Source organism: Ostrea edulis, chromosome 3, assembly GCF_947568905.1.
Source record: "Ostrea edulis chromosome 3, xbOstEdul1.1, whole genome shotgun sequence".
In the NCBI taxonomy this organism is placed as follows: Eukaryota; Metazoa; Mollusca; class Bivalvia; order Ostreida; family Ostreidae; genus Ostrea; species Ostrea edulis.
Window position 1 is genome coordinate 28,081,893 of NC_079166.1, and position 27,751 is coordinate 28,109,643.

The 27,751-nt window shown below is 34.5% G+C and overlaps 2 protein-coding genes and 2 non-coding genes across 4 annotated transcripts in view; 1 reads left to right on the forward strand and 3 right to left on the reverse strand.

Annotated features, from left to right (window-relative positions):
* Positions 1–5,688: 5,688 nt before the first annotated feature.
* On the reverse strand, positions 5,689–18,351 carry LOC125674526 (60S ribosomal protein L13a-like). The gene is made up of 7 exons (XM_048911683.2): positions 18,251–18,351; positions 14,743–14,815; positions 12,536–12,601; positions 11,139–11,240; positions 10,040–10,185; positions 6,350–6,472; positions 5,689–5,793 (listed from the first exon to the last, which is right to left on the reverse strand). The coding sequence occupies exons 1-7, from the start codon at positions 18,266–18,268 to the stop codon at positions 5,710–5,712; spliced, it is 612 nt and encodes a 203-aa protein (XP_048767640.1). The 5' UTR covers positions 18,269–18,351; the 3' UTR covers positions 5,689–5,709.
* On the reverse strand, positions 12,692–12,765 carry LOC125677772 (small nucleolar RNA SNORD34). Its single transcript, XR_007371276.1, has one exon. It is a non-coding gene; the product is annotated as a small nucleolar RNA SNORD34 (small nucleolar RNA).
* Positions 13,708–13,782, reverse strand: LOC125677773 (small nucleolar RNA SNORD34). The gene has a single exon (XR_007371277.1). It is a non-coding gene; the product is annotated as a small nucleolar RNA SNORD34 (small nucleolar RNA).
* An 8,401-nt stretch (positions 18,352–26,752) lies between the features above and the next one.
* LOC125675733 (dynein light chain Tctex-type 5-B-like) overlaps positions 26,753–27,751 on the forward strand; it is a 7,892-nt gene continuing 6,893 nt past the window's right edge. The window contains exon 1 of the mRNA XM_048913522.2: positions 26,753–26,757. Within this exon, the coding sequence (XP_048769479.2) occupies positions 26,753–26,757 (5 nt within the window). The remainder of the gene's footprint in view (positions 26,758–27,751) is intronic.

A 27,751-nucleotide genomic window follows, 5' to 3' on the forward strand; every position in this document is an offset into this window, starting at 1 on the left:
AATATGAATGCATTCTTCAGTCAAAACCCTGGGGGTGGTTAAATTCACTACCTTGGTACACACTATGCAATTAGATTATATATATATAGAATCAGCAAACTAATAATTCAAGTCTTTCAAATGATAAAAGACAATGACTACAATAATTTCGGCTTCACCCTGGTACCATTAAACCCTTATTCCCTAGATCATGAAATTTACAATTTAACGAGATGTTTGTAAAACACATACCACCCCCCCCCCCTTGCAAATTAAAAAGGGTTATACACACATATCATTTAATTGATAGTAGTATCATCAATTCAAAATATTGAGCAGACAATATCTTCCTATGTCAAGAGTGGATTGACCATGTGTCAGTGACCTCAAAATCAATATGGGTCATCTTCTCCTAAAGATGTAAAGTTTGATGTCTGTCAAGTTTGATCCTTGACCTCAAAAGATGTACCAGTGTACCAAGTTTGATGTCTGTCAAGCAAAGGGTTCTCAAGATATTGAGTGGTCAGTATATTCATGTGTCCAGAGTAGATTGACCCTTGACCTGAAAAACAATAGGGGTCCTCTTCTACTCATAACCAACCCACATATGAAATACAATTACGATCAAGTGAATGGTTCTCAAGACATTGATCTACCAAGCGACTGGTGCAAAGCAATATGCCCCTCTTCTATGAAGGGAGGCATAAATGTCTATTTAGTTTCAATTTAGTCTCAATATTATTTACATATTTTACATATACCGATATACCAAATTTGGCCCTATCCTGGGGTTTGAATTTCTACCATGGGGATCATAAAATCTTTACATTTTGTAAGATGCCTCTGCATTTAGTTTTCTTACATGTGCAGTTGTAGCGAAGATTTTTGAAAATTGATACATTTTGACAGTTTTTTGTCAAACCCCTATTAAACACTGGTATTAAACTGATGACAGTAACGATCGTTACTATCAACCCAAGATTCCGGAAAGACCACGTTTACTTATTATATCTATTTGTATTGTTTATTTGCGAATGATATGTAGGCAAGAAATATCATACACTAGCAACAATTACGATCAGGTGTTATTTTATCTTTTAAACGGCTCAAATGAACAGAAAATTTGTCGTTGAAAAAACAGCGAGGATGATAGTAACGAAAGTTCTTACGTTACTATCATCATTCATTTCCGTTACTATCATCCTCGCTGTTTTTTCAACGACAAATTTTCTGTTCATATGAGCAGGATAAAAGATAAAATAACACCTGATCGTAATTGTTGCTAGTGTATGGTATTTCTTACCTACATATCATTCGCAAATAAACAATACAAATAGATATAGGAAGTAAACGTGGTCTTTTCGGAATTTCCTTCCGCCATCTTGGGATGATAGCAACGATTGTTACCATCGTCAGTTTAATACCAGTGATTAACAATGATTGAAGGCCCCAGGGATGAAAAATAGAAATTTGCAATTTATGTCCCCCTTGTCATATCAAGTTTGAAAGGAATAGTCTAGTCAATCTAGCTCAAAAATGAGCAAAACCTCAAACTAATTGCAACAGAAATGAAATTTTGATTATTCATGCAAGAAAACACATGCAAACAACATATTAAAAATCGGCTTTTGTATTTCCATGGGAAAATTGGAATTTTGGGGTAAAAGGATGTGTTTTTTCATGAAAATCGCTAAAAACTGGAAATTGAAGAAAATGTCCATTTTATGTAACATACAGTAAAAATAAGTTTCATATCTCAAATTTCAACCTGGAAATGTTCGATTAATTTTTTTTTACAGCAGAATAATTCTTTCCTTGACTGTAATTTTTGGGTAAAATCTCGCTTTTTTGAATATAATTGTTAAAGATTGAAATTTTAAGAAGAAAACCCACATCTTGTCATACATTTGAGTCTACCAATAAAATATTGAAGTTAGGATTTATTTTAAAAACTGCTCAACAAGTAAGATATATAGATTATTGGCAATATATATGAAAAATACCATTTTAGGTAGGAAAACCTACCTTTTTCTAAAACAAAAATAGTGAAAAACTGGAAATGATAGGAAATGACTGTTTTATAGAAGATATGACATTGATCTTATAAATTTAAGAATAAAACGTCCAAATGCACAACTAAACTTTTCTGCACCAAAATTTATTTTCCCTTGCCGAATTTTGGGTTGAAATCTTCATTTCCCAACAAAAATCGTTAAAAACTGGATTTTGGAAGAAAATACTTTTTCCTGTCCATTAGGCATATATGAGTTACCAAATGAAGATTTATACATTAAAATAAACTGTTAACACAAAACAAGTGCCCCTTCAAAAATGGTCTGTAAAAGATGACCTACATTTTTGCAGTTACTCCCCTTACATCGGAAGTTGGAGGCGAGCTTACCATTCCGGTCCTATGTTTCACATAAATACATGTAGTATTTTAAAACAAACAGTGTATAGTAAAACTTACGTTACCAATTTGTACTACATCTATGACGAAACAAGGTTCAGTTTCTTCGATTTTATAAAGAAATCTTTAATACGTGCACTTCGTCAAGTTCTAGAGTTTGGGAAAAATGGGTGGGTGGGGGGGGGGGGGGGGGGGGGGGGTAATAGCCGTATTTGATGTTTAGTTCTATCCAAATTATTGTGCAATTAATACCGAGAATTTCAGGAGTAATCTGTTTTAAAAACAATGGACACATAGAATGAAAAGCAAAATGAATCAGGCACGCAGCATCGTAAAAAAAAGGGGGGGGGGGTGAAGATAATTTCACAATATTGCCTGAAAATTGACAAGTAAATTTTAATCCAAAGTTATAAAAATCCTTGATGGTGTGTGTGGTGGGGAGAGGGGCTAAGGTTGTTCTTTCAGTTCAATTTTACACTTCCACTGTGTACAGTTCACGACAATGCTATTTTTTAAAAAAAAAAAAAAAAAAAAAAAAAAAAAGAGGAGGGAGAGCAACCAATCTGTCTAAAAATCGACCTCTGTACGTAAAAATTTATCAACTTTGCATGTAATGATAAAAGGTGTAGATCCATTATTGCTACGTGCCTGATAATTATATAAGTGATCATTTGAGTAACTGCAGTACAGTTCAGTCCATGTTTTTACAAGTACAACGGCTAGTGTCACAATTTGCCTTGCATTTACAGCGAAAAGCGTTCAAAAGTTTATCTGGCGCGACTTGTAATTTAGTTTTAACGGATACAAGAATTGCTGAAAGCAGTGATAAGCCCCAATTCAAAGGATCCAAATTAATCATTTCTTTAGTCCACTCTATGACTTAAAAAATTCTTGCAGTGCTCCTTTTCTGCAGCTGTAGTTAGTAGTTAATGGCAATGACTGAACTTATAAAAATGATATTGTGTTAGACAATTCTTCACATAGCAAATCTCCTATAAGTGTCTCTACGGTATTCCATCGTACAAAGTCGATATGACATCGACACCAGAATATATCTTTTTCTCTATAAAATCCTCATATAGGAAGGTGAAGATAACGAACAGTGATCCATCTCGTAACTCCTATAAGCAATACAAAATAGAGAGGTGGGCAAACACGGACCCCTGGATATACCAGAAGTGGGATCAGATGTCTATGGGCTATACGGAGTAAGCAACCCCTGTTGACCGGTTACACCCGCCGTGAGCTCTATATCTTATTAAGGCAAACGGAGTTACCCTTATTCAATATCATGGTGTCAAAAACGGCCTAACAATCTATATGAAACAAGTCAGACAGATTTGACCCAATGATAGGTTGTATTGGCAAAGTAGATTGTTATAACGACCATATAATTCGCGAAATGCTGACTTTAAACGAAACAGTTGAAACCCCTTCACCATCAACATGTTTGTCAGTAGCCTGCCTCCATTTAAAAACTAATCATATACAGAATTTTTTCGCGATTTGTCTACATTTTGACTATACAGGACTTGTTCCGATGCCGAACATTCTTGACGTTGTGTCGCATCCTGTGGATGCATGTAGAAAGGGAAAGGATTGACAAACTTCGTTTCCTAAAAAGACGTCTGGTTTTAACGATATTCTTCACTTATATTAGGGGCAAGATAAAAAATTCAATGTCTCACAAAAAAACTAAGTTCACATAGTTTTCACCAAGAAACACCCCCCCCCCCCTTTTTTAAAACTTAATATGACAAATGTTGAAACTAATCGAATAACAAGAAAAGAAACGTACGATTATAAATAACACTCTGTATACCTTTTCTACTGTTTATTCACAAATGAAAGTGTACATTAAATCTATTAAATGTTTATTAATATGTTTTAAATATTATGTGGTATTCAACAGTCGCTTGTCTTTTTCCACTGAAGTGTAATCGATGTCGGATGACAGAAACTTGCGGGAGTTTTTATTCCCCTCCCCCTAACTAATTGAATTTAAATTTTCATCCGACATTGATTTCGTCCCTTAGGGCAGTTATGTTTATTTCAGAGTTCGTTGCTATTTCTGTGCTTTATATATAGACATTTCAAACACAATATGCATTTTGTATGATCCTCTAAAATTTACGATAAATAACTGTATCGTGTGCCAGCGTGGCGAGAATTCCATCGTCATCGAAAACAAGTGTTGTCTTGAATAGATGGCCGGGCGGTCTAGCGCGCTGTTCGCATGCTGCTAGGAGATATGGTTCCGCAGGTAGTGAGCCCAAGATTAATTAAAAAGAGTAACTACTCGATTTTACATCAAATCATAATACTATGCGCAAGTGTTTACTTACATTGATTTTTATTATTTATATTATCAATGTTTTATTATCATTATTATTACCCATGAATGACTCCCCAAACCTGAATTTGAAAAAGAAAAGCAAAAATACTTTACTTACTTAGTTTTATAAAAGTTTTTAATACAAAACGCTTGCTCAAATGATGGAAGATAAAAAATAACTGAAACTTTTAACCCGAATGGCTTTCCATATTTTCTTTTTTAACAACCGTAATTCCCCCTTGTAAATTGACACTAATTCTTTAAGATTTCATTTATAATTGATTATTCATAACTTCAAAAGTAAATATTGTGTTTTATAATTAAAATTAATTCAGTAGAGGGTCAAACAAAATATTTTGAAGCTTTATTCGCGAAAGTTCCCCGGGAATGGAAGTCGGCAAAGAATATGAGATGCTGAGCAATATTGTATGTATATAGAGGGTCTTAAAATCACCTTTTTAATACAACTGTTAAGCTGTTTAATCGCGTTTTTTTATTACATGCACTTTAGATGGTTGTGTATAACTTTATTCCGATGACTGTTACAGTTAAGTTACTCCCCTTTACGTGTACGGCGTGCCGTAAACACCACAAAATATCGATGGTTTACTAAAATATTTAAGTCTAAATTCTAAATATTCCCCATTGTCCGATTTTTTGTATGTTGTTAATCACACTTTTGTTTATTGAATTCCGTCGAGTTTGTTTCTGTTGCAATTACTTTGAGGTGATTTGCTAGATTGACTAGACTAGAATTGGAATGGTATTATCCAGGAAGTTTTTATGTTCAATTGTTAACACACAATGGATGAAGACGGACGCTGACCAATATAAGTCACCAGTGTTTACTCAGGTGACCCAAAAACTACCAATGGTCGAAAGGCTAATGGCAAGATCGCAAAATTCCCATGAATCTCCTGCAGTTTACACACAAACAAACAAAAAACAAATCCATAACACTGAATACAGTCTCACTTCGTCTTTATTAGTTAAATCCATAACTTTCGATCGTTTTCTGGTAGGGGGCCACCTTCTTAGCAGCATTTTTCTTGGCTTTCTCTCGTAGAGCCTAAAACACGAAATAAACACCATCATAAGTGAGAGGTACATGGATTCTGATGAAACGCTGGTCATTAAACTGATCTGTCTCAGCTGGTGGTACATGAATTATATCACGTGTGAATCATAAGACAGTGTCAGATTCGAGTAAATCATCACAGACAGAAAATACGACCTTAATTAACAAAGTACCCACGACATCCGAAGTTCATCATAATATCAATACCAGCAAAAATAACCACGTCAGGTAAGTATCTCCCGAGTCGTAAGGTATTATTCACAGTAAAGTATCAGTGGAATTCATGACTGAGAGTTGACGACGCAGTACAATATTTGTCACTTTAAAATAACCAACACACAAATGTTTATATATACAGCAGCACTTGCAATCCAATAGTAATGCAGTAAATTATAACTATTAATTTTTTTTTACCTTTTGAAATATAAATTGGTTTAGGCTACTCAGAAGACAAAGGCACCTAACAAGCACATTCACTCAGTAGAACTGTGGAGGAGATACACTCTAAGGGAGCCTGCTAGCCCTAGGTATTGATGTGCAGACTTACCAGTAAAAACTTCTTCCTTTCAAAGTGATTCTTGGACTTGACCTTCCTCTTAGTTTCCAGGGTAGAGATAACCTTCTGGTATTTCCAGCCCACCTCATGTGCCAGTCTGTTTAAATCGCAGTACTGAAAATAAAGTCAAGGGAATTAACTCTTACTCAACAAAAATAATGAAAATAAAGAAACATACTCTCATCTCTTTACAAAGATTCCTGCATGGATATACAACTTTAAAGTTTCCAGTCATCACACTATTTACACACATGCTCTTCTTTTTTTTTTTTTTTATATAGATCTGCTGTAGCATTATGCTATTTAATCAATGCCACTTGATTTGGACAATTTGGAACAAATAAATTGCAATTTCTACTGCCTATGTGTGTTGTCAGTTTATAAAATCCTCGTCATACAACAAATTATGTTAGGACTTGTTGTCAGGGACTCTAACCTGTAAGTGTCATCATTCAACACACACACAAAAACATTCTACACCAAATAAAGAATCAAATCCCAAAGTACTAGTTGGTTAACTTTCCCAGTTCTGCGAACCTATTCATTGTCTATATGAAATATAAATCAATCAATTAAAATCCCAGAAGTATTACAGGGCTTGAAGCTAACTTTTTATGTCACCAGTCCAGCTGGAATGATGCGAGTATAATTTCAACCAGTCCAACAGAGTTTTCCAAAAATAATTAAACACATTTCATTACTATCAAAATGAAATTTAACTCAATATGCCTCAGACAGTATTGCAACACTTAAATGTTGGATTTATATTTATGAATCAGATTCATCTGATATCTACAGATTGAAGCAGGCCAAATGCCAAAGTAAATGAAACATTGGGAGACCATAATTTTAAAAGAAATTGCAATCAATATCAAATAGAACTTTTCTGAATAGATACTGTGGCTTGTGTATGATTGCTATCTATACAAGACGAATGTTTATGAAATTGATGCACAATGACCGTCTAGAGATGATGAGAGGTTAGATATCACATTAGGGAATACCAGGAACTCCATCACTCCACCACCCCCGCCCCCTTCCCTGTCCGCTGTTGCTGTGTCAGACCTGTCTCAGCTGGTGGTACATGTTCTGGTTACATTTACTGAACATATCAAATCAATCGGTGATTATGTAAATCATCATCAACAGGTCCTCTCCAGCTTAAATCTCAAAGTAAACAAAAAACTGCCCACCTCCCATCATTCTCTATGTGTAATTCTGTATCTTTACAAAATTTTGTATATTTAGTAAATGAACAGAGAATATTTATAGACAAAATCTGTCTATATGTCTATAGATGTCTGGACTGAAACCAATGTTACTCCCCAAACTACATCTCTAGGGACATCGATATTATTCCCTAAACTTCATCTATAGGGGCATATATAAGGCCAAAAAAAAAAGATAGTTTGTTTCCCCTCGCCCGACCGACCCAGTGAAATTCCCGCCGACCCAAAAGTTTTTATTCATATTTTTCAGCGACATTTTTTTTTTATTTCCGGAAAAATTCGGAGCCGTTTCCGGTACGAAACATTATTTTACTGTGACCGGAATAATATAATAAATAATTGTTTTGAATACATGAACAGAAAGCAATAAAACAATAAGAGATGTGATATGATTGTCAAAGAGACAACCATCAACAAAATGACAAATATTAACAATTACACTTCTACAGGTCATCCTATTAAAGGTATTCACCGATTGGTTTAAAGCATACTACCTTGTAGTATGTCTTAGTATATTGCCATGGAAATTTAGTACAAAAAATATTGTTGTAGAAAAAAAACACTTTTGACCTACCTACCTACCCTTATGTGAAATTTAGGGTCGGGAGAGGGGAAACAAACATATTTTTAAATGTGGCCTAATGCAAGGGAAAAAGGACCAAGTCTTACTTTGCAGTACGTACAGTGGATGTGACCAAATTCTTCAGAAATCGGGAAAACTGGTCAAAAAGGGAGGAAAACACACATACCAGAAAAACATCATTTTCTGTTACTTAAAATTAAACCCAGTGTTAATTTTTTTCGAAAATTGAGCCAATCAGATGATTTCCTCTGAAAAGAGGAAAAATCACATCCCCGACACTGTATGGGAAATCGAAATTATTTGATAGCAATTACAGTATCCTGTCCATTGCACACACTCTTTAATTTACTATCAGAGCATTTCTGTCGAGTTTCATATCATTAAAATTACGATTGAAAACATTTTGCAGTTGTATAGGAAACTGTGTTAACAAACTTGGTGATGCATGTGCAAGTTAAAAACAATTTTTGATGCATTCTCATGCATGGGGCGCAATTTCAAAATCTAGAGATTTCAGGGAATATATACTTGATTTAAGACCTTCTGTAGTTTCACACAAATATATACCTTTCACCTACAACTAGATACATTGGAAATGTTTATTCATAATTGCCTATGTGTGTTGTCAGTTTATAAAATCCTCGTCATACAACAAGTTATGTTAGGACTTGTTGTCAGGGACTCTAACCTATAAGTGTCATCATTCAACACACACACAAAAACATTCTACAACAAATAAAATAACATGTCAATTACATAATTTTTACGGGTATGTAGTATAAACAACAATTTCAATGTGTGCCAATGATGAAAGAAAGAAAAATGATTTGTTATCAAACAAGTTTTGATATTACTATGTACATAAAAGTAAAAACAAAACTTGATTGTTACTTTTTCTTCCAACAAACTACCAAATGCAGCACAAGTACTTTATGTAATATCCAACACTGCTTTCCTGATCGAGGGATACATAAAGCTTTATTCACTTATGAAAAGGTATCTCTGAGGGAAATGCATTAAGAATATAAGGGTTAAAAATTCTTCAAATCTGACATCCAGGACAAATTCCAGACATTTGGACTCTGCAATTAGAAATGGCAGAAATCTGAGGGACTTGACTATAAACTTTTTAAAAATAGCCAAACAAGCAAAGATGGCTGCATTCCAGAAAAAGAATTCCATAAACTTCAAAAGTGCTGTTTTATTCGTGTGGTTGTCGAAATATATTGACAAGATAAATACAAAATGTAAGTGAACAAGAGTGTTTCTCAAACATTGGCGAGATGATTGTCCATGGCAAGTCTATAGTAAAGCTGGCAATATGTAAATGAATGATGAATGTAGATTAAAGAAATAAAGATTGAAAATTTAAATACTGGTTTTTATGTACCCATTTGATAATGCAATATAACAATAAAAACAAATTCTCAAATTCAACCTGGACTTGGATATTTCTCAGTGGGACTTGACAATGGTAGTTTCAATGTTAATTATACTGCGAGAGTGACATTGGATCAATATTCAAATTTTCCTCTGAAAAGACTTGAGTAAGTGCCAAAATGGCTTAATGTTTACTAAATTATCAAGGGAAGTCTTCATCAATTTGGTTTTTTCCCACTCCCGTCTTGACACCCCCCCCTCCCCTTCCCTGTCCGCTGTTGCTGTGTCAGACCTGTCTCAGCTGGTGGTACATGTTCTGGTTACATTTACTGAACATATCAAATCAATCGGTGATTATGTAAATCATCATCAACAGGTCCTCTCCAGCTTTAATTCTATCATGCAAAAGTGTGTCACTGTGTGTGCATGTGTGGGGGGATGATATAAAATCTGATTTTCTTTTGACACTTTCCCCGGTCTGGTTTTTACCTTTCTACACGGATTGAGTCTGTTTGCCTTTAGTGCTGAGGGAACAACCATTCTCTTCTGTTTATCGTATGGGGGTGGGATTCCCTCGAATACCTTCAGACGCTCCAGAGCCTCACCACCGCGACTCGTTTTGTGAGGAACCATACCTACAACAGGCATCAAAAGTCAATTCAGATACAACATCAAGCAGTCTATGCGAAAGTTTTTTAGACCACACAGGACATTCAGTCCTGTGTAATCAATGAACACACTGGACCGAACCAAATTTTGTCAGACCGAAAAACCTAATGTAAAAAAGTGAAACACGTGAAAATGCAAAACCAAGGGAATCTTATTTATTATACTAGTAATACTATACCAGGGATCCCTCCCGTATAATACTTTAGACAGTCCATGCGGTTTTAATCACATTCATTTACGTATTTGCATTTGTGTGCTATTTTTTTTACTTATAACAAACATTTAAATGACTCCGCATCAAAATAGTAAAGCTCAAAACCGGACACTGAGACATCGGACATTCCGGTCTGGTGTAAAAAATAATGCGTCGGACCTGAGGCACTGCACATCGGTCAGGTCCGACGTCTTTCGCATAGACTGCATCAAGTTATGCTATCCTCAATGCAGTTTTCCATAATAGGATCTCATTTATGGACTGTTCAGATTTTGTTTTACTTCAGTGATTTACATCAGTGTAGGTAAGGTTTTCTCATCATTTCAGTCCAGTTTAAAAATAGAAAAGTTCCCTCAAAATGTCAAATTTCAATATTCCCCACAAATCAATATATAACTGAAATTACGCATTAAAATACCAAATTTACCTCAAACTTTAAGAGTTTTCAACACAAATGAATTGTTTTAATACGAGTTTTTTATAATTCAGATTTAAAATGTGAATTTGAATTCACAACAGAGAATCATACATATTTCCTGTTAAAATGATATACACCCGATGAATTGAGGACGTTAATTTTACCTCCAACAAACGTGTATTTAATACATCATTTATCCTTTTTCTATACGATATTCTGTCTTCCACAACATTCTGTTCATTACAATTAACTTAGGCGTTACACTTGTGAGTCATGTGTTGCTTTACCTCTGACAGCCTTGTAGAACATTTTGCTGGGAGCTCTGAAGTGGAAAGGTCCTCTTGTTGGTTTTACATTACATCGCAATCGCAGGTACTTCAGAACCTTTACTGTAAATATGATGTACATGTAGCTTGTTAATAACACACTAAACAACATTGCAATCGAAGGTATTTCAGAACTTACTGTAATTACTAAATAAATCCACAACTCTTTGATTAAGGGCTATATTTATTTCATGCTTAAAATAAAAATTGATTTGTTTGATGTACTCCGACCGACCTGTGAAATTTGCCCCAACCCGATCATTTTTTCCGCACTTGAAAATTTAATTTTTTTTTTTTAAATTTGCTCCCTGGAAAGTGGACATTCTTTGAATTAGTATTAAACTTGATGCTATTTTTTTTTTATTTGGACTAGTTGTTTTACAGAATTCTTGATATCAAAATGTCCTTAGGACGTCTTTCGGTTCTACTTTCACTTTGATAGTGACCATCTGTTAATCCAGGAACTTTTCAAACACTTTTCTATGTGAACAATCAAATATACCGCATCGCAACTCCAAATTACCACATTATTTCCCAACAAGATAGAACAAGGAGCAACGAACTCCCCCGTCGAGGCCTGATCGTATTTATGTACAAAAGTTTGAAAGCCATGTTATTTAAATATCAGCGTTTAAGTTGATGGTCTATATTTCTGAAAAGGCATGCATATTATTTTGATATGGGATTATCTAAATGTTATGATGATTTAATAGGTGAACGACACTTTTACTTTGCTCTTAAACTGAGACACACGAATGGAACACGATCATCACAACAATTTGAACGATGCGGGAAAATCGGCATTAAAATTACATTGGGTAATATTAAAACTTATTGTAAATTGCTGTTATCATGCAATTCACTTGGATATTCATGGATCACATTAAAGTGTTTAAGTGATTGCTATTATGAATGTCGGAATTAACCGGTGGTAACTAAAAGGGGTGTTAATTTATTTATTAACAACTGTAGAGGTCCTCATCCGTGACGAATGCAAAACGGCCTGAGTAAATTTCAGGAGACATTGGAAGATTTACATGTATTATATACAATGTGTACAAAATGAATGTTCTAAACTCTATTCTGTCTGGCAGCGTTATGTGTTTAATGAAAACATAAGAAATTTTGTAAATCTGATTTTCAAAGAAAAAAATAGTACCGACCTACCTACCCGACTTGAAAAATGTGGGTCGGAGTACATCAAACAAATTTTTTTTTAATGGTGGCCTCAGGTGGTCAGACAACCCAGTTAATCTTAGCCCTATATCTTTTTCTAACATTCTTTTAACCTAGACGACACTAGATTCAAACATTAACAAACAAGATACACCATTTCATAAAATAACACGTCAACTTACGTTTGTTCCTGTAGAAATTTCCGGAAATGTTGATTCCCTCACATCTTACAACCACAACGCGTTGACCTATAAAAAATAACAGGCATGAAAGATTTAACACACCTTGCATGTAACAACTGCACAACACCCACCCATGCACAAACTCCCATTGCTCACAGGTTTCTCAGACAATAATCCTAATCATATTTCTCAGACAATGTAGGTAAGAAATATCATCATCATTAAAATCTGTGAGCAAATATTTAAATGGAGTAAGTGTACATTTTCACTGTCCTAATTTTGTTACCATTGCACTGTATTGAATCAATGAAATTGGATCACACCAATGTTTAACATGGGCCGCTGGCTGTGAAGTATAGAAAGGTATAGTTTTCTTCGTTGGAACTATCCGACACATGTATTTTTGAATTGAGGTGAGTTTTCAATTTCAAAATGTTATTAGATGAAGATTATACAATAGTCACTTATCAATTGCATTGCATATATTGTCTGTGTATATATGTATGGAATAATTCTGTGCTCAGCAGGTCAAGGCAAACGTTGACTAAAACAGAGGTCAAATTTTGAATATCTCTGAAAGTGAATACAATTTTTGAACAAAATTTCTGTGGGACAAATGACATCTAATTTAGAATTACCACCAATTAAGTCATATTTTAAAAAATAAATGAGTATTCGTAATTTACAGTCATACAAGGAGAAATTAAAGAATTAAAACAGATCACCAACACATAGTGAGAATGCAGGATACACTATATTGGTTGACCAGTTTCGACCAGGGGATGGTCGTCATCAGAACCAAATGAGTGAACTCGTACAACATATCATACAAGCCTCGAATCATGTCATAGCAGTTTGTTACTGGGCACTTTTTAGAATATTGAGGGGAAAAAAATTATTAGCATTTTGCATGGAGAGTGATACCATTTATCAGTACATAACAGAATCAGTTATATAAAGGAGACAGGAGGGGAGGGGGACCCTGAATGTGGTGACAATTTAAATGAGTTCTATGCAAGTCTTATTAATCGCCAAAATTATGTCTCCTGTATAAACAAAAGTTACAAGACTTTATTACACATATGAAGGGTACTTAGACGATTAGGGTTCCAGTGACTGTCATCCTCATTCAATGTAATAAATTAGCTTCTAAAGGTACAATGTGTGGTAGCAGATTTTTCAGAATTTTTATCAAATCACATCATTTCATACAATGTAGGTAAAAACATCAGTCATCATCAAAATCTGCATCCGTGAATTCTTTACATAATCCACATCCGTGAATTCTTTGCAAGCCTAGAATTTAAACTGACAATAAATTCAAACTTTGCCTATTGAACCACTCCTATCACTTACAATTTACAAACATTACATAACAATGTTAAAACAGAGATTGGACAGATCCCCATAAAGCATGATTAATTTCTGAAATCCTAAAATTCAAATGTGTTTAATGTAAATTGTCAATTGCTTGAAAACTTGCATACTTCACCAGTGTTCGAAATTAACCATAGACTGATAGATCAAATCTCTGTCAAATGACACTGATCTATGCCAATTGTAATTGAGATAGACCAAATTGTCTATGTCTATTTTCCAGATTTAAAGCAATAAAGTTATCCCAAAGGACCCTATATGGTCACTTGACGTCTGACAAATGTTATGGGGAAAGGAGGATATTGTTATGGAAATGGAAAGAAAATTTGCTTTCTAAGTACATTAGGAGTAAATGAAAATGTTTTTTGCGATATTTCTTTTCCAACGTTGCGGTCTATGTCAATTCGACGAGGTCTATATCATGCTTCACAGCGTCCAGACATTCATCAGTCTTCGTGAAAACTCACTAGCCCGACGCTACTTGATTTTACCCTGGGCTAGTAAAATATGAGTACGCACCGGTCCAACAGGCTAGTAAAAAATACGACTTATATTTGTTACAAATTTTCCTCATAAATCATCAGAGATCGAGGTCTTTAAAACGCTTCAGTAAGTGTCACTGTGACTTTATTTTAATACTTCGACGAGCGTCTCAACATGATAACGTTGACTAAGTAAAAATAAACACCTATGATGCTAAGCAGAATAATAAACGCAATTTAAAAGAAATGATATTTCATTGTTGTTATCTATTTATTTTTTGTCCGAGGCTAGTAGATTCAAAAAGTTTTTGTGAAGACTGCTCACATATGTCACATCTTCTAAGTTACCTTGAAGGACGGTCTTGGCTACAATAGAAGCGAGTCTTCCTAGTAAATGCCCCCTGGCATCAATTAGTAAGGGCTGAAATAGAAAAAAAAGACTGTCAAGGTGACTAAACAGGAATTGTAACAATTGTGCAGAGGAATTGCAACGATTGTGTGCATAAGGGGAAATTAAATGGAGGACGTCAATCAGATTGATACACGAGTAATATGTGTATAACATGTTACCGTACAAGTGATATTTTTAAGCGAGACACAAATTTAGCGATTTGTCCATAAATTATGGGTATATATATACATATATTAAGCAAGCGGAGCTAATTCTAGCAACTTTATAATACCAAGAAAGATACTCTGATAGGTATTACCTCCGATATGGAATCAATATTAGCGATAGTCAATTTTAGCGATCTCAATACTGTCGCTAATGCCAAAGTAAAATTTTTGCTGAAAATTCTTCATATATGGTATGTGGGTTTTGGCAGATTTAAAAAAATATAAATGCGATTCTGCATTTCAGATTAAATGCAATTTAATTTGTAAAGACTATTAGGACCTTCAGGCTACTGGTTTTGTGAATGAAGATTTTTAAGGAGGCAATATTGAATACTTTTTCAAAGTCATTGTGTGTCGTTTGAGTTAAGTATTTAAATATGGAGAAACTATTAGGGGTGTTTTTTTTCCCTGGGAAGTTGGTCAGCCCTGAAGAACAGAAAATCTTTTTTAATATTTTTTTTTCTTATGTTGGCATCATATATATATATATATATAAAATATAACTTAAATATTTTTTAGATGAATTTAGGAAGTCCAGTCTCTGATTCTTGTTTCACAAAATTTTTCAGATGAAAATATTTGTAGACACCTGCATTTGCAGAGTTGTCGAAAACTTAATCCTTTCGGCAAGGTTGGTAAAAAATTCAAAGGACCAATAAGTTGCTAGAAAATGTCGGTCCAAAAGACTGATTATATCAGGTGTGAACACCACCCCCCCTCCCCCCGCCTCAAAGTTCTTTCCATGCCTTGTTCTTCCACAATTTGTTAAGAGAAATGCTGAATGGAAAATGAAGGTGTGAAGACCCCACTTAATATTACCCTTAAAATAAAATACAAGCATGGATTTATTTGAAAAGGATATTAAATGGGCCATGGCTACTCCATGCATGTGGATGTAGTATTAGTTAGAAACATGTGTCTGCGATTAGATCTGCTAAATTTTCAAAATGCCTACCATTTGTTGACATGCAGTATCACCAACACGATAAATTGATTATATGAAATCACATTTTTGTTCTTTGATAAGCACAACATGAGCAGTTCCATGTTCATATTGTTTTCATTCAAAGAATTTTTTTATACCTGGTTATGGAAAAATGCAAACTAAGAAGTACAATTGCATCTATGGAAACCAGGAGACAGTTAATTGATGTGTAAATTAATTTTCTTGAAAGAATAAAAGTTAAGGTGTTTATCCCACTTTGCAAAGCAATAAACATGATAATCACATTGTCTACAGGAGGCTGCCATGTTTAAACAATTAAGAAAACGAAATTCAATATCATTTCGCAGATTAGGAAATGAAATTTTTGTAGTAATTAGTTTATTTATTCACAATATCAGTGATTTTTTTCTACCCACTGGTACTGGTACCCATTCAATTGGGAAAAATAGCGTCAAAATCAAACAAATTGGGAATTTTCTACCAATGTAACACAGGGTTCGAAATTACCTCATGTCCGTAAGTCCGAGACTAGTAAAAAACGTGTCGGACTAGTAAATTCTCTATAGCACCAGTCCATACGGACTAGTGAAAATCCGAAAATCAATCTTGAATTGGTTAAGATTTTAGCAAGATTTGTCTGAGTCTCTTAGATGTTTGAACTTATGGTAGATTACCTGCATGGTTAAGTGTTTACATGACTATGACATCCTGATCTTCCAAACCCATGGAGTGCATTCAAGACCGCCGTTCGAGCACAAATTCCTACCGATTCCGAATGCAGAGTACGCATCACTAGAACGGGTTCAAGAACTGCAAATAGTGTGGTCTAAGAACATGCACATTTGTGCGCACATGTTCTCGTCATTCGCAACTCTAACACAGGAGTTCCTAACACTATAGCTCATGGCTTGGTCAATCGAGTGAATTTTATTGAATTTATTGATAAAATTTCAAACTCCAGTGACTCTAAGAACTGAGCATGAAAACAACAGGAACGTCGATCTTGAACGCACTTATGTAGTTATAGACGTTTATAAAAGGATTAACTCGGAGGTTACTGTATGCTTCTATAGATCTTGAATGCAAAATAAAGTATGGTGGTCTTTTTCCTCTGTAGGTGTCAGAAACTGAATTGCTTGCAACTGTGATGTGTTTGGTTTAATTAATACTATTTTTAAAAAATGAAGATCATTTAATATGATATTAATATGACGGACTAGTGAAATGCTTTGCGGACTAGTGAACATCAATAGTGACTAGTCCGTACCGACTAGTACTTGAAGTTAATTTCGAACCCTGTAACGGCAAATGATTTTAACTATTAAAAGAAAAGTAAAAAGAGAACAAAACAAGAAGTAGTGAATTGGGAATTTTTAGCCTCAAAATGGGGAAAAATCAATGGTTTTTGGCATTGGGAATGGTACCGTTTATCGGTACCAGTTATATCAGGAAAAAAATCGCTGATATGTCAATTTTACAAAAGTTTGTAACATTTCATAGCGATATTCTGCTAAAAAAAATATAACTTCAATTGTCGTTCCAAAAGACTGATTATATCAGGTGTGACCCCCCCCCCCCCCCCCCCCCCCCCCCCTCAAAGTTCTTTCCATGCCTTGTTCTTCCACAATTTGTTAAGAGAAATGCTGAATGGAAAATGAAGGTGTGAAGACCCCACTTAATATTTACCCTTGAAATAAAATACAAGCATGGATTTATTTGAAATGGATATTAAATGGGCCATGGCCACTCCATGCATGTGGATGTAGTATTAGTTAGAAACATGTGTCTGCGATTAGATCTGCTAAATTTTCAAAATGCCTACCATTTGTTGACATGCAGTATCACCAACACGATAAATTGATTATATGAAATCACATTTTTGTTCTTTGATAAGCACAACATGAGCAGTTCCATGTTCATATTGTTTTCATTCAAAGAAAATTTTTATACCTGGTTATGGAAAAATGCAAACTAAGAAGTACAATTGCATCTATGGAAACCAGGAGACAGTTAATTGATGTATAAATCAATTTGTTTAAAAGAATGAAAATTAAGGTGTTTATACCACTTTACAAAGCAATAAACATGACAATCACGTTGTCTACAGGAGGCTGCCATGTTTAAACAATCAAGAAAAGGAAATTTAATATAAATTCGCAGTTTAGGGAATGGAATTTTTGTAGTTATTAGTTTAATTATTCACAATATATCGATTTCACAAAAGTTTGTAACATTTCATAGCGATATTCTCCTCATATTATTGAAAAATCGGCATCCCCCTTTTCTATCTACCTTCGACAGAAGACCCATGGTTGAAAAAGGAAGTGCTACGGGGTTCCACGTGTTCCGTTACAGGGGGGACAACGGAAGTGAGTAAACTACAAGACGTGTCCGTTATCTCAATCCCGGAAAAGATGAAAAAATAAATTAATTAAAAAAAAATTAAATAAATAAATAATCAAGACACGGATATAGTAAGGAGATTAAATCTACTGTTTAGAAACATTACCCAGTAGACTGACTGAAATACTGGCTCAATTTCCCCCTTCTTGAGCAGTATGTTAAAAGTAGGCTACATGTACATACGCATTTGTCAGCTGTTTGTTACTGAGCACACTACGGACCCGTTGGCTATTCAAATGATTATTTCATGAATAGGCCTAAATATACAATATTATCATTGCATGTTGACGAGGTCTAACCATGATTTTATGAAACCAACCATTAACCTAATATCGACCAAGAACGATTATTATTCTAGATCAATCTGATAATAGCTGACTGTTATTTCTTCTTCTTCACGAAACATGAAGTTTTTACAATGAGCTATATTTGTACATGCGCATGCATTGATATATGCAAATGGTATAAAGTTTTATGTTTTCAATAAAAAAACAAAAAAAAAACAACCATGCATGCAATTCCATCCAAAGCAAATATATGTGCATGTATGGAGCTATATATAACATGGTTTAAGATACACATGTACTCCATGTGAAATATGGAGTTATCAACAACAACAAAATAATATATAGGCCTATACATACATATATATATATTGAACACCAATTAATGTCATTGAACGCATGCATGATAATAGTGTCCATGATAATAGTTTGGACTTAGGTTTTGTCTTCTTCCAAGGGAGTTTGACTTGTCGTAAACAGGTGGGTAACAGGGGCGGATCAAGCTGGGGGGGGGGGGGGGCAACTTTATGAGGTAGGGGGGTCTGATGGCCGCCTTGAGGCCCCCAGTGGGTCCAGGGCAAAGCCCTGGTGGGGGCCCAGGAAGCTCCTAGAATCTTCAGATTTGATAGGGCTTGAAATATGTGTCCCATGTAGTCATTTTTATTATTTTCTGTCATTTTTAATCAGGTGAATTTAATGAAATAACGCAAATTTTAAGTTTTAAGGGTTTTTGAAAAAATAAGTTCTCCCCATAAAATTAATTTTAAAAAAATCAAAAAATCAAAAGATTTTGGCATTCATTTCTCCGAGTGAAAGTAATTATTGCTTCTTTTATCATTTACATTTTTTTTTCTAAACAAGAGACCACGATTTCCCTTAAATTTGAAAACCACTAGGAAACAAAGAGTATAATTTACGCTATTCGATATTCTTGATTTGAAACTGAAGCACTACTCCAAGTGTTAACACAGGGGATAAGTCCGTTTTGGGCCCGAACTCTGTGATACCATAAATACCAACTAATAGTTATATTTATGGTATCACAGAGTTCGGGTCCAAAACGGACTTAACCCCTGTGATGTTATGGTTTATGAGGAAACTGGCTTATTTCCTCTACTTGTAACAATTTTTACCAGAATGATATCTTTTCGAAAGTAGGGAATGAAAATGAAAGCATAAAAAAAAAAGACTGAGGAAAAGTAATAAATCTTTGATTGTCTCATATGAAAAGCATTGTACATTTGTCTATTTAAATGAACGAAGCAGCTTTAGTGCAACGTGAATTAAAAGATTTATGAATCAAAGATTAAAAGATCAATTTTTACAAAAATGGCATGAAGATGTTTTTGGATCATCGAAGGGAATATAATTTATAGAATATAAATTCTATTTCTAAGAACGATGCGAGCCATAGTTAATGTTAAGTTGTTACCTAAAAAATTAAGAAATTAGAACAAGTCATGATCAGGTGTAGTGAGCAGGCGAGACAGTGTAGAAAGAAGTGAACATTTTCGTCTTTACCTGTACTTTTAATTCAAGAGTGGTTTCCCTTTGCACTGTTATTGAAATAAGTGCACAGCGTCATTAAATGAATGTGTTCAATATCATGATCAATCACCCATTTCATTGATCAATATACTATACTAGCGGAAAAAAGAAACTGTGCATTATTTAATATATGAAAAAATAATAATAAAATTAACAATGAAGAAATTTTATTTGTTGTAATACTGTTAAAAAATGTATTCGTTACAACATTTCATAATCCATTAATGTTAACATCGAATAACGTCAATTTCAGTACACTCGAAGGACACTGGTATTCGAACTTGAATAAACAATTTTTTCCCCTTTCAATATCTTTTATTTCTAGCTAACATACATTTGATATTTGGGGGTAATGTCTCCACAGAGACCCCCGAATAATCCTCACCTAGGGTGCCAGGGGCTCCATGGATTGGATATATGTATGTATATATATATATATATATATATATATATATATATATATATATATATATACACTGTACATATATGTGTTAACTATACATGTATGCATATTTAAGAAATATATCTACATGATATCAAACAGTATAGTTGATAAGATTGTTTTTCTTTTACACTTAAAGATTTACATGCTAGATAGCAATATTTTTCAATTAAAAAAAAAAGCAAAGTATATTTAGGTGTCAAAAGTATATCATTATGCAAAATCTAATCTACACTTAATACATATAGAGCAATGATTGATCCATATTGTTGCAGGGGAGACACAATCACAAACAGTTCACCACTCCCCTAACAACAAGTACTGAGGAACAGGTCACCCTCAAGTACTGGTGGAGTGCTATTGTTGGAAACTGAATATCAAATACATAGTACATACAGATTATTGCAATACATGTGCTATAATATAAAGCATTAAAGTAACAAAGAAAGTCTCTCAAATAATTTGTGATCTAGGAAATCGTACTTTGATTTTCTTAATGTTAAGTATGTTCTATAACAGTCTAATTTAACCTGTATCAACAGATTATTCACACTTTCAGTTTTGTTTTCAAGTCTTAACATCATTTTACTTTTGTAAATTCTGAAAGCAATATATGAAATCACAAAGTTAAATGTATGCACTTTAGGATTATCTTCATGAAAAAAGCCGAGAACAATAAGTTTCCATCGAATGTCAATTTCAAGCACCATTTCAACAGTATTCCATATCTGTCTTACATTTTGACATTCAAAAATTAAATGTGCATTGTTTTCAATGACATCAGCACAAAATGTACAGTTTCTATGAACATCTTTTTTCCATTTGCTAAGTAGATAATTGTTGCATAAAAGATTGTGCAAAAGTTTGTAGTTAAATTCAGCAACATTTTTATCAACAACTTTACATACATTATTTCTATAAATATTAGTCCAGTCTGACTTTTCCAACATGAATTAACAAATTTAATAACGTGTGTGACCACCATTTGCATTCATGCATACTTGACAACGGCGCCTCATTGACAGTCTGATTGATGCCACTGAAGTGTTCAGAAATGCTTGAGGGATGTTGTTCCAGATGTTGGTTAAAGCCTGGCCTAAATCAGCCAATGTCACTGGCTGATTTGGTAAACGGCGTAGACGTCGTTCCATTTCATCCCAGACGTGCTCGATCGGTGAAAAATCGGGGGAACAGCTGGCCAAAGCAAGACATCGACATTCTGTTGAACAAAAAAGTCCCTGACTACACGTGCAACATGTGGCCTTGCGTTGTCTTGCTGCAGAGTGATGTGATTTTGCTGTCTCTGTATGAAGAGTATCACATGGCGCTGAATAATTTCGTCTCGATAGCGTACGCCGGTGAGATTTCCATTGACAATTTGTAGAGGGGTCCTTCCACGTGCTGTTATTCCACCCCACACCATAACGCTACCTCCACCGAATTGTCGACGTTGCACAACACAAGCGTCCTGGTACCGCTCCCCAACGCGACGATACACTCTACAACGGCCGTCACTGCTACCCAAATGAAATCTGGATTCATCAGTGAACAGAATATTGGCCCAGTCCTGTATTATGGATCGCTGATGTCGTCTGCACCACGCTAGTCTAGAGATACGATGACGTTGAAGCAGTATTGGGTGCACCGCTCGATGTTTTGTTTTGATGTTGTACTCGAGCAGACGATTACGCACAGTTCTTGGACTAATTGGTCGAAGTCCAGGAATTAATGCTACGAGCAGTCAAACTTGCTGTCTGGAAACGATTTCTCGGGTGCACAAGTCTAATGTGGTTGTCCTGTCGACGCGACGTCACACGAGGGCGCCCAGAACGTGGTCGATCCCGAGTGTTACCAGATTGTTGGAAACGTCTCCATAATGACTGGATGGTGCTCCGATTAACTCGAAAGTGTCTTGCTACGATATTTTGTGCCTTTCCAGCTTGAAGCATCCCAACAGCACGATTACGTTGGTTTTCGCTAAGTCGTGGCATGACAGAAGGGTAAATTTTGTCAAAACTAAAGTGCTTTCCTTAATAAATAGTGTCCAACAAACATTTTACACTTCTTACTCCAAACATCAAAATCCACTTATGACGTCATTCTTTTGTTCGAACACTCCATTATTTTTTAGGAATGGAGTGTTCGGAAAGTAGGTCAACCTTTATCCAAGTAGATATAAATGCATGCAACAAAAGAATGAAAAACGTACGACATGATTAAAATGCACAAAGTTTAGTTTTTATTAATGTTTACAGGAGTGGATTTTAAGTGGGTCAATGTACTCGTATCACTCCATTCCTTAAAAGCAATGGACCTCGGCCCCTTCGGGGCCTCGGTCCATTACTTTTAAGGAATAGAGCGATACTCGTACATTAACCCTTACGTATTGCCCCGTAAAACTCGTGCGTACGAACACTTCAATAAATATATGTTCACTAACCCTGAAAAAGTCCGTGCATCTGAGTCGGGTACTATCCGATATTGTTCCAAAACATCACCTTTATCGATTGTTTAGATTTTACAAATATAAACAATAAATATAGAAAAAATATACTAAATTTTATAATGCACAGTTTCTTTTTTCCTCTAGTATATGTAATATCAAATACAGTTTAAATTTTAAAGTAAATGAAATAATTTAAGTTTCTGTATACTCAATAATATTATGACAATCCTAGAACTGATATTATTTTATGCTAGCTAACTAGCTAGATGGATGGATAGATGAATGGACGGACAGGTGAATGGACAGACGGACGGACAGACATATAAATACTGAGATAGATAGTGAGGTCGGATAGATATATATAAAGTAGAAGAAACAATATCAGGTACTCATTTTATGAGAGAGAAATCATTACATGTAACTTCATCATTTCTACAAGAATACTTACGTGGGTTTTTTAAAAAAAAATTATAAATGTATGACATATCAGTCAAACAGGTAAATACACTAATGCAACGTGAAAGTTTGAAGTGCATTATGATAAATACATTATTCGACGAAAAGGTATTAAAATGACATTTGTAAATACAGGTGTTTAGAAACTCAAGTGTGATTCATATATCTACCCATTGAATGAAACAATGTTTTGAAAATGCATCAGAAAGTGCTTTTCATAGGTTTTCATTGAAGGTTCAAATGCCCATGTCTATATAGACTGTTTGTATGTATGGAGCGCCAAATTAATATAAACTCAAATAATTGAAGATATCATCAATTCAATCATTGCTCTCTTTAATTGAATTAATGCTCGCATTAAATCAATTATCGCTCTCGTCAAATGAATAAATGTGCGCATCAATTGAATAAATGAGAGCAATAATTGATTTAATGCGCACATTAATTCAATAATTGCTCTCTTCAATTCGAATGATGCGCGCATTAATTGAATTAATGAGAGCAATAATAGATTTGATACTCGCATTAATTTAATTATTGATCTCTTCAATTTAATTGATGAGAGCATCAATTTAGTAGAACTAATTCTCGCAATAGTTAATTTAGAGCTCGGTATAAATAATTTGATGATCTCTTTATTCAATTGAAGATATCTTTAAATCATGTACAATGCTTTTGTATAAGGAATTAATGCTCGCATCAATTCTTTTAAAAAGAGCAACAATTCAATTAAAGATATCATTAATTCAATGGTGGATATGTTGAATTGAAGATATCTTTAATTATATAGGTGCTCTAAAAGAATTATTGCCCCCTTCAAATGAATTAAAGATATCATTAATTCAATTGAAGAGAGCAATAATTGAATTAATGCACGCATTAAATCAATTATTGCTCTCATCAAATGAATTAATGCGCGCATCAATTCAATTATTGCTCTCATCAATTGATTTAATGCGCGCATTATATCAATTATTGCTATCTTCAATTGAATTATAGCGCACATCAATTCAATTATTGATACCATTAATTCATTTGAAGAGATCATTAATTCAATTAAAGCGTGCATCAATTCAGCTGAAGAATTAATGCTATCATCAATTCGATTAATGCGCGCAATAATTCAGAATTGAAGATATCATTAATTATTTGAAGAGATCTTTAATTTAATTGTTGCGCGCATCAAACGAATTGATGATATCTTCAAATAATTGAAGATATCTTCAAATAATTGAAGATATCTTCAAATTATTGAAGATAGCTTCAATTATTTGAGTTTATGTTAATTTGGCGCTCCATATGTATGACAATTTGCATTTTAGAAGCTGAATTGGTTTTTAACATGCTAAAGTGCCATGCCATGAAAGTCATTATTACATTCTAGATTATACGATTTAATAGACTGCGAAAACGAAACAAGCTTTAGAAATGCGGTTAGTATATTATAGATAGAATGGAACAGGATAAAAACAAACATGGCTGATATCGTGCGGATACATGTCACGTGATGATGACGATTATTTGCCAGACTATAAAGATCGACATACGCGGTGACTTACATTGAATGCATTATCTTAGTTTTAGTTTTGATTATTTCAGATAAATGTTATTGACACGAAATCATTCTATTGAAACAAATAAAAAAAAAAAAATGTTTCATGTATGTGTTTAAGTAAACGTGTCATATAACATTTGAACACTTTTGAATGATATATATATATATATATATATATATATATATATATATATATATATAAGTCAATATATATATAGTAAGAGTTCGCTTCGCAACCTGGAGGTGTGAGTTGGATTCCCGCTCGTACCATGGCCGCGTCAAACCTAAGACGTAAACACAGGTAGAGTTAGCCCCTTCGCCTAACATTCGGCATTTAGAAGTGAGAATCACGGGTCTTTCGGACGTGCCCTTAAAAACGGAGCTCTCGTGTCTCAATATGAGTGGATTCACAGCAATCAGACACACAGACATTCAATTATGTATATACCAACATTATCAAATCTTTTATGTATCGCTAATCCGTCTGATCTTGTAAGAAAAGAAAGTTTGCTCTGATGTAATATTTCACGTATACAATGGAATTATTCTGCTGTTTAAAGCGTCATTGGACACTGGTCAATAGATTTACACTTAGTGACGTCAACGTCCGTGTCTACAAATATATAATTTTTAGCCGAACCTGTCATAAGATTTGTTTCATTTGATGAAACAGATTCATAAAATAACGTGTAATTAAACCCACACGCGTAAGGAATGACAGCATGACCCATGCAGCAGCGGAAGAACGCGTTGCTATGAACATACATATGCAATGCGTGTCTTTTACACTGTTACTGCAGTTGTGAAATTCTTATGGATTAATTTCAACGCGTGGTCGAAAAATCAAATAAAGTTCTATTCCATGGAGTTAGATAAATGAATTGACACGCATTAATTTCGAATATAATTTTTAATTTTATGTCTTATTTGCAAAATTGGCATTTAACAATTTTTTTTTATTGGAAAAGGAGAAAATGGAACAACTTGACATGACGGAAATCGTCTTAGATTTCAGCTTTCAACACATAACGCCATTCTTTGACAGGTCCCTAACCACGACCCAATGTTGGTGCCAGATCGTCTGTGGTCACCGAAAGGGTACAACCCTCTATTGGCACTTCTAAAAATAGCACTTTAATCATCAATTAATTACAAGTAATCCCCAGTTTAATAATTCCAAACAAACAAGTTAAAGAAACGTGAACTCTAACGAGGATAAACAACCATGAACTTAAATTAAGTTATTCATGAGTTCTTTAACTGATTGTACATGTTTGTGAAATAATTCAGTTCAGATATACAGCTGCATCTCTTTCTGGATGACCTTATAACAGGGATAGTACCGGCTCAATACAAATCAAACGATGGTAAGTTCAGAGTTTATTGATAAATCTAAACCATTTCATGAAAAAAAGAGCGTTACACAAGAAAACCAAAATAGAAAGAGAGCAAATGTTAGTAAATTAGTTGCGTTGCCCAATGTTTTATTTGTGTGCAGTTTTACACCCCATTCTAGGATAATACACTCAAATTGAGACGTTACTAAGTAAAGTGCAACATTTCGTACAGGGCCGCATCAGTGAGGTTTCTTTATCTTCTCGTGGGGATCCGGGCTAGAATAGGTCCTCAGTACCCCTTGTTTGTCGAAAGAGGCGACTAAATGAGGTAAGTAAGACTGTAAGCGCCGAGTGTAGGCCTAAATCTTGCAGCCCTTCACTACCAATGGTGATGTTTCCACATGAGTAAAAATATATCGAGCGGGACATTAAACAATATACAATCAATCAATCAAACCACCGCCTACCATGACACAGTTTTCAAGATGATATATTAAAAAAATTGTGACGGTCACTTCTCCTGCTAGGCACTTGATTATGTTGATTGATTGTATATTGTTTAACGTCCCTCTCGAGAATCTCTCATTCATATGGAGACGTCACCATTATCGATGAAGGGCTGCAAAATTTAGGCCTATGCTCGGCGGCGCTTACGGCTTTTGTGGGGTGAGTGGCCTTTATTGTATCACACCTGCTGTGACACGGGACCTCGGTTTTTGCGGTCTCATCTAAATGACCGCCCAATTTAATCACCTCTTACGACAAGCAATGGTAATTGAGGACCTATTCTAACCCGGATCCCCACTGGATGCAAGGTACTTGAGAAGGATAAGGATTTTCGTAGATAAATTACACGTGTAATGTTAGACGCAATGTCGGGATTGAGGTTCCAACCCAGGACTTCAAGAATTAGTCAGGTTCCCAAGATCCCTCTGCTTTTATTATTATTATTATTATTATATATATATATATATATATATATATATATATATATATATATATATATAATATATGCAGAGGGGTCTCGGGAACCTGACTATTCAAGCTTTAGGCTACTGCGCCAGGATCTATAGGAGACGATGTGCAGAGGAACATTGCATCATGTATATACTTACATTGATGAATTTTGTGCCATTATAACTATATATAGACCAGTTATTCCATTCTTCTACCAAGATTGACATTCTCTATAATTGATATACAGATAAAGATAGGGGAAGGGAAAGCAAACAAACCAGTAAAAATCGCATGCAAGATGGAAGTCCAACATGATCATTTTGGAATAATCGTCCTAAAGTTACACCCCCCCCCCCCCCCAAAAA

Bases quoted from the DNA above. Each gene is read 5' to 3' on its own strand.
- LOC125674526 (XM_048911683.2), bottom strand. The intron at 12,602-14,742 runs GTAACTTAGAAG...TATTTTTTATAG, and splicing joins AGCCAAGACCGTCCTTCAAG to GTCAACGCGTTGTGGTTGTA. The intron at 6,473-10,039 runs GTAAAAACCAGA...CTTTATTTTCAG, and splicing joins GACTCAATCCGTGTAGAAAG to TACTGCGATTTAAACAGACT.